Raw genomic sequence first — 8,194 nt, forward strand, 5'->3', positions numbered from 1 at the left:
GCGATGACAGCGTCGGCTTTGTTGAAGACGTGGTGAGGGCAGGGGTCGGTCGGTGATCCGGAGTGGATGGAGTTCATCGTGCGGATGGTGTCTTCGGTGCTGATCGGGGTCCAGGCGTGGAGGGTGGTGGTGGGGGGTGGTTGTTCGGTCATGGTGTGCGTTGGTTGGTTGTTGAAGCTGTTGTGTATGTCCGCGATCTTGTTGTGGAAGTATGAAGCCAGGGAGTTGCAGAGGTCTTGCGATGGGGTGATGTCGTTGTTTCCTGCGCTGGGGTTGGAAAGCTCTTTGACGATGTTGAAGAGTTCCTTGCAGTTGTGTGCGTTGTTGTCCAACCGGTCCTTGAATGCTGTTTTCTTGGCGGCGCGGATCAGCTGGTGGTGTTTCCGGGTGGCAAGTTTGAAGGAGGTCCTGTTGTCCGGTGTCGGTTCCCTTCTCCAGACTTTCTCGAGGGCTCGGCAGTTCTTCTTGGAGCTCTTGAGTTCGTCGGTGAACCATGGGGCTTTCTTGCTGCCGGGTCTGCTGGGCGGGGTCCTCAGTGGGGCGAGTTCGTCCGCGCAGTTGCTGATCCACTTCGTGAGGTTGTCGGCGGCCTGGCTGGGGTTCGCTGAGCTGGCAGGAGGGTGCTGGCTCAGGGAGGTGGCAAGCTGGTCTGCTGTGATCTTGTTCCAGCTTCTGCGGGCGGTCTGTTGCTGGTGGTGGTGGGTCGTTGTTTTCTTGAAGGTGAAGTGGACGCAGCTGTGGTCCGTCCATTGAAGCTCTGTGGTGTGGCTGAAGTTGATGTCCTTGCTGGATGAGAAGACAGCGTCGAGTGTGTGTCCGGCGAGGTGGGTGGGGGTGGACACCAGTTGCTTGAGTCCCAGGTTGGTGAGGTTGTCGAGCAGGGTGCTGGTGTTGCGGTCGTTGTTGTTCTCCAGATGGAAGTTGAGGTCTCCCAGGAGGATGTAGTCAGCGGAGGGGAGGGCATGTGGGCTGACGAAGTCGGCGATGTCCTCGCTGAATTGTGTGCGTGGTCCAGGGGGTCGGTAGATCAGGGTGCCTCTGAGGGTGGTGTTCGGGTTGGAGTGGATCTGGAAATGCAGGTGTTCGGCGGTGGTCAGGGAGTTGTCGGTGCTGGTCGTGAGACGGATGGTGCTCCTGTGGATGATGGCGATGCCTCCTCCCATCTGGTTGGCGTTTCGGTCCCTCCGGACGATCTTGTAGCCCTCTGGGATAGCGATGGCGATGTCGGGAGCTGAAGAGGCGTTCATCCAGGTCTCCGTGAGGAAGGCAACGTCTGGAGCTGTGGTGTCGAGGAGGTTCCAGAGTTCAATGGCATGTCTGTGGATGGAGCGGGTGTTGAGCAGGATGCACTTGAGGTGGGTACTGCTGGTGTTCGGCTTGGTGGGTGCTGGTGCGAGGCAGGTCCGGATGCAGGTGAACTTGCAGGCGTGGCAGCTGAAGGGTCCGTGGGTACGTCGTGGAGAGGCTTGATGGCATTCTGGGAGTCGGCCGGTGTTGAGAGCGGTGAGGGTGGCGGCGGAGTACGTCAGGCGGGTCGGTCGGGGTCTTCGTGGGCCAGGGGTCCTGGCGCTGGTCGCGATCCGGTCGCGGACGGGCGTAGACGGGCTTACCTTTGGCGCGCCTTCGGCGCACAATCGGCGCGCCCGCTGCGCGTGACCGCTGCGCGTCCGCACGGTCGCCATTTAAGGCGAAGTGCGCGGGTGGGCGGAGCAGCTGGGAGGCGGGAGCGGGGAGGGACCAGAAGAGAAAAGGGGCGGCCATATGCAAATCAGTCTGACCCTGTGCCTCATGGGAATAGTCCAGCCCGAACTGCCAAACCATGCCTTCCCTTGACCGGAAACAAGCTTCCTAGAGCCAGTTTCTGGTATTCCAGCCGTCTTCAGCCAGGCTTGCTTGAATCCAGTGGCAAAGTGAGCAAGGGACTCACGTCTGAGCATACCCTGCCAACTTATGGCGAACATAGAGGTACAAAAGGGTGTGGTGATGGACGGAGCATCTGAACCAATCAAACACTCACACCCAGTCAACAGATCTGGGTTTAATCCATCACCGTTCTTTAGCACACTCTGCCACCCCAGTTCAGACATGGCCATATACAAATAAGTCTGACCCTGTGCCTCATGGGAATAGTCCAGCCCGAACTGCCAAACCATGCCTTCCCTTGACCGGAAACAAGCTTCCTAGAGCCAGTTTCTGGTATTCCAGCCGTCTTCAGCCAGGCTTGCTTGAATCCAGTGGCAAAGTGAGCAAGGGACTCACGTCTGAGCATACCCTGCCAACTTATGGCAAACAAAGCGGTACAAAAGGGTGTGGTGATGGACGGAGCATCTGAACCAATCAAACACTCACACCCAGTCAACAGATCTGGGTTTAATCCATCACTGTTCTTTAGCCCACTCTGCCACCCCAGTTCAGAGATGGCCATATGCAAATCAGTCTGACCCTGTGCCTCATGGGAACAGTCCAGCCCGAACTGCCAAGCCATGCCTTCCCTGGACCGGTTTCTGGCACTTCAGCCGTCTTCAGCTAGCTTGCAGCTCAAGCTGGACTGTTCCCATGAGGGATAGGGTCAAGACTGATTTGCATATGGCCATGTCTGAACTCGGGTGGCTTGGTGAGCAAAATAACGATGGATTAAACCCAGATCTGTGACTGGGGGGTGAATGTTTTGCCATTGTGCAACATTCCGTCCATCATCTCGTGTATTTTATTGAGAACAGACATTCACCTACGATGCATAACATTAGATGCCGCTAAACCAAAATGCTTAATCATTGTTTGTGGCGTGACAGTATAGAATGTAATGGGCACACACCTCCAAGGGTGCATCAGTAGCGTAGAAGGATATTGCTGGGAGAAATGTGGGCACTATATAGCTACATAAAGCATGGTGTCCCTCTTCGGGTTACCAGGCCAATACCCGCTATATTTTGATCTTTATACATAGCTCTGCATGTGCCGAGAAACAAGCAGTTGTTTGAGTCACAAATATCAACTCCACAGTATTGATTACCTCTGTATCATCAAGGTAAGCAGATGTGGAGTTAAAAATAGTAAATTTATATTTCTCTATATATACTTACCATGATGATATTTTTGTTTTTTTCTAAGTGAGACACCCTAAGTAATTTGACAGATATGTCCAAATGTAAGTCCTGCGCTCACTGTGCCAATTGACTGAAGCTGCACCTCACAAACGAGGCCCCAAAAGCCGAAAATGGTCGGGGTTGCTTGTGTTCCCATGTGGAGGGTACTAAGGCCAGCACCTACTGGAGAAAGACCCAAACTGACATAATATGGTTGGTTTCTTTTGTGAGTGGCATTAGGGTAAAAAACAATGGATTACAATGTGGCCCAAATAATTTTCAGTGGCTGAGATTAACTGGCGCATTCCACCCATCACATTTTGTTTTTGTAAGTGCAACCTGATATCCAAGTTTACCTTGATAACCTGAGCCAAAGGGAATATCCACTGTGAAATTTAGCATCACTGCTGTGTTCTGCTCTCTAGGATAATTTTAGGCGATATGTTTTCATTGTTTATACTTTGCTGGAAGATGATTCATAATAGTTTGTTGAATTGTAGGCCAATGCTCCAAGAATTTTGCTGTAACAACTTAACACAGTTCTATTCAGCATGATGAAATGCCTTCTCAGTATCAAGGAACAGGATGGGGCCGGAAATTCCTGTCTTTTGCAATATAAATGGCATTCAACAATATTCTTTTTTCTGGGTATACAAGTCATATACATTTCAAAAGAGTTTCAAAGTTTTTGAAGTAGATTTTGCCATATTTAATAAGTAGTGCAATATGCCAGTATGAAGCAGTGTCCCAGTTTCTTTTCCCTGACTGTAGGACTATGGTGCAGTCCCTCATTTTCTGAGTGTGGGTAGCAGGGGTTAATATTGTCAGGAGGCAGCTGCACCAGCCAATTTCTCCTGTTAGCACTGGATAAAGCAAAACCAACTACAACCGTGAGAATGTGGGGAGAGGATGCGCCAACTTCGGAGCTGGGGAAGTCTCGGTGTCGGCTCAACATCCTGTGATTCTGGGCAAATCACTTAATCTCCCTTGTGTCCTTAACTGGTGCTCCTGAAAAGCGATGGTGTTAATGCTTAAGTACTGGTGCTGAGCACCATAAACCACTGGCTCAAAGGAAGCACTGGTGGGTAGATGTGTCATCAAAGGAGTTGAACAGTCTCAAGGAGCTCACCCAACATGTCCTGGATGATGCTGTAGAAATGCCAGCAGGCTTGGATTCTTGTTTTGCTGGTAGAGTTCTGATGGCCTATTTATTCTTGTTGCCCGTGACAGGGGCCTGAAGCTCTACCCATGTTTCAATGGAAACCTGGGGTAGTGTGAGATGGGCCAAAAAGTAATTTTGTTGTGCTGGTCAAGGGATTTCCCCTGGAGCAAATCATGTAGAACTCCATGAGTGCCTTTGTTTTTGTGCATTTGTGCTAATAACCGTAATGTGATTTCTGGTCTATGCTTTGCTCAGCTAGTGTTCTAGGAGAATGCCTGCTTTAGCTCTTTTTCCAGAGTATAGTTTTATATTTTACAGGAGATAGAACACTGCTTCCTGAAATTTCGTTGTCTATATTTGGCCCATCAGCCATTTAAGTGCCTATAGCGAGTTTGTTTATGTTTTGCTTTTAAATGGAGCAGTGTCTGTTCTTGCAGTTGAAGTGCATAAAAAAGTATGGAAACTGTGATCCTGAATACAATGAGCTTGTTGTCAGACATGTAGCTAAAAAGAACAAAATATTCTGTAACTATTTTTGGCTTTTAACTTACATCATGAGTTATAGTCTATAGTTAAAAAGGATGACTGGAAAGATTTAAAAGAAAAGCAACAGTCCTCATCTTAAAAAAAAAGGGGAATCAGCTTTTCTTCACCAAAGACCTCCATGGGCTATAGACAGGGCCGGCCGGACTCAGGATCCAAAAGAGCAGCCCTCGCAAACATGCTCAAACCAGCCTTACACCATTTGTCTCCTCGTGCTATCTCTCTCTTCCATCCTCCATTTTCTCTCTCTCTCTCTCTCTCTCTCTCTCTCTCTCTCTATATATATATATATATATATATATATATATATATGTACACCAATTACCTCCAAAGTTTTGAAGTAAACCAGGACACACGGAGTTCGTTGCAAAATTTAATGGCAGAATGAAAAAGTGCGACGCGTTTCGCCGATAAGGCTTGCTCACGCTCGTCTAACAAACACTGACAGCCATTTTCAAAGTGTTGAAAACACACCCCCAGTGCAAACATATCCTCACCAAGGTATTGCAGGGCTGCCATATTGTACTCATATTGACAATACTGATCCATGTTTCCCATGATGATAAATAATACACAGTATAGTAGTGGGGCTAAACATGTGAGTTATTCCTTGTTACTCGGTAATTGTCCACATGAACGCGACGATCACATTGTATGCAATCACACATAAAAATTGTTGTGTAAAACAATAATTAATTCATGAGGCGTTAAGCAAAAATGTTCGAATGCATATACAGATTAAATGCAAGAGTATTAGGCATACAAATCAGGTCTGATTATTCACATGAAAAATAGCGATCACGTGTTGCCCTTCAGCACGTAATCTAAGCGTTCATTGGATACTGTGACGCTCACACATGTAATGCCCCATTTGATTGGACCCCGTTGCTGGGAAACGAGATAACAACAAATCACTAGTTGTACCCGTATGACCTCACTGAACAAAGCCCAAGTGGGCAAGTGCTATCGCTTGACATCAAAATGATCAAATTATGTCTGCAGCACAGCGTTCGCCCAAGTGGGCTAATGCCAAATAAAATTAACAAACAAACCAAATTATGGAGCTGGTGCCGCCCCAGTGGACTATAGTCAGTCTCTGTTCTTTCGAAATTAGGTTGAGTGTCAGTTCAGAAAGAGTCCCAGCCCAAGTGGGCATATGTATCATACTTCCAAATTATGTCCCATTGGAAACAGTATTCAGATTCACATCAATTCGTAGTATCCAGCAGTACCCCACAAGACCTTCCGTAAGCACATGGCGTGAGAGGTTCACCACCGTCCTGTTCATTTCGTGTTCTTGCTCCTTGTCGACATTCCCATTGGAGCTTCTGTGGCGTTTAATCCTCCTCTTTTTTGCTTTCTTGTTCCTCCTGTTCCTCCTCTGTTTCCACGTCCTCGTCCTCTTTGATTCCCCTTCTCCCCCTGAAAGGTCTCTGTCCGGTTCTGACTCATCATCTGAAATTGGGCTAAAAAATTCACCCTTTTGCTCGTGGTTGCTGCAGGTTCTTGGGTAATGCCTGAATTGGAGGCGTCAGATAAATTCCCATCCGATACATCGCTTTCCACTACCTCCACAGTTGGTCCTGATTTCTGTTGACCAGTTAGTGCCATCCCTGTATTTTTGTCGAATAAATGGTCATACTTCTTCTGGAAAGTTAAAGTGCGTCCTGACTGATAATCTTTGAAATCTCTTATAAATTTCCGTTGTTTCTTGGCCGTGATCTCTTCTTCTAATTTCTCCATTCTCCCATTAAGCTTCTTGAGATGTTCTTCCAATGCTTCTTTTGTCATCAGGGGTTCAATTTCTGCTAAGAGATTCTCTATATCCTTAAGAAGCTTAGAACGGTCTTTAAGGGCGTACTTGACGAAGATTTTCATCATTATCATCGAACAGGAAGAAGTGTTGTCAGACCATTCATTTATCATGTCAGGGTCCGGATCTTCATAAGTGGGGATGGTGAAGATCCTAAGACCCCTTGGGACTCGTTTCACTTCGATGTATCTGGATAGGGACTCCGCCTCCCACCACTTGGATAGTTCTTTTTTATATAATTTTTCCAGCAAGCTCAATTTCGTCTGTAAAGTTATTTCCTGACCAATGCTGGTAGGGGTCAGAGTTGACTCTGCACTTGTGCCGGCCATATTGAAAAATAATTTATCTGCTGTCTGTTTCCGACGAGAGTCCAATTCACCTGCCATGATGGTATAATATAAGCAAACAAACTCTGTGCGTGTCAAGAAGCTTCTGGTCACCTGTCAGCTTCAACACGCTCACCTACTTCCGTGTAGTCACGTCGGTAGGCAGAGAACCCGTACCGTGCACGCCTACGTGAGAGTTTCAGGATGCTCCCACCCTGTTGCTCACCGCCGGCACGCCTTTCCCGGTCCTCCGCTTTCCCAGCGTTGCAATTGTAGACACTTCACCGTCTGGGCATACACATTACGCTCGTGATGCAGTCTTCAGGAAAATCCCCCACGCTGTCATTCTTCACAGCGGGATCCAAACGGTGTTGTTACACAGAAGGTCAGCCCGTGCAGCTCATAAGTAATTTTCTTTCCTCCAGTGCCGGTATGCGCACGTTGGGCTGTCGTGGCGCGGTCCTGGATAGGCCACCGACTGGCCTTCAATAAGTACACCAATTACCTCCAAAGTTTTGAAGTAAACCAGGACACACGGAGTTCGTTGCAAAATTTAATGGCAGAATGAAAAAGTGCGACGCGTTTCGCCGATAAGGCTTGCTCAGGCTCGTCTAACAAAGACTGACAGCCATTTTTAAAGTGTTGAAAACACACCCCCAGTGCAAAAGAAAGCAAAAAAGAGGAGGATTAAACGCCACAGAAGCTCCAATGGGAATGTCGACAAGGAGCAAGAACACAAAATGAACAGGACGGTGGTGAACCTCTCACGCCATGTGCTTACGGAAGGTCTTGTGGGGTACTGCTGGATACTACGAATTGATGTGAATCTGAATACTGTTTCCAATGGGACATAATTTGGAAGTATGATACATATGCCCACTTGGGCTGGGACTCTTTCTGAACTGACACTCAACCTAATTTCGAATGAACAGAGACTGACTATAGTCCACTGGGGCGGCACCAGCTCCATAATTTGGTTTGTTGGTTAAATTTATATGGCATTAACCAACTTGGGCGAACGCTGTGCTGCAGACATAATTTGATCATTTTGATGTCAAGCGATAGCACTTGCCCACTTGGGCTTTGTTCAGTGAGGTCATACGGGTACAACTAGTGATTTGTTGTTATCTCGTTTCCCAGCAACGGGGTCCAATCAAATGGGGCATTACATGTGTGAGCGTCACAGTATCCAATGAACGCTTAGATTACGTGCTGAAGGGCAACACGTGATCGCTATTTTTCATGTGAATAATCAGACCTGATT

At 47.8% G+C, this 8,194-nt stretch overlaps 1 protein-coding gene across 1 annotated transcript; it reads right to left on the reverse strand.

Moving 5' to 3' along the window:
• Positions 1-6,075: 6,075 nt before the first annotated feature.
• LOC147673321 (uncharacterized) lies at positions 6,076-6,990 on the reverse strand. The gene has a single exon (XM_086946417.1). It carries the CDS (start codon positions 6,988-6,990, stop codon positions 6,076-6,078), a length of 915 nt encoding a protein of 304 aa, XP_086802543.1.
• Positions 6,991-8,194: the final 1,204 nt, after the last annotated feature.

The sequence above is a fragment of the Lissotriton vulgaris genome, chromosome 12, assembly GCF_964263255.1.
Source record: "Lissotriton vulgaris chromosome 12, aLisVul1.2, whole genome shotgun sequence".
Taxonomy (NCBI): Eukaryota; Metazoa; Chordata; class Amphibia; order Caudata; family Salamandridae; genus Lissotriton; species Lissotriton vulgaris.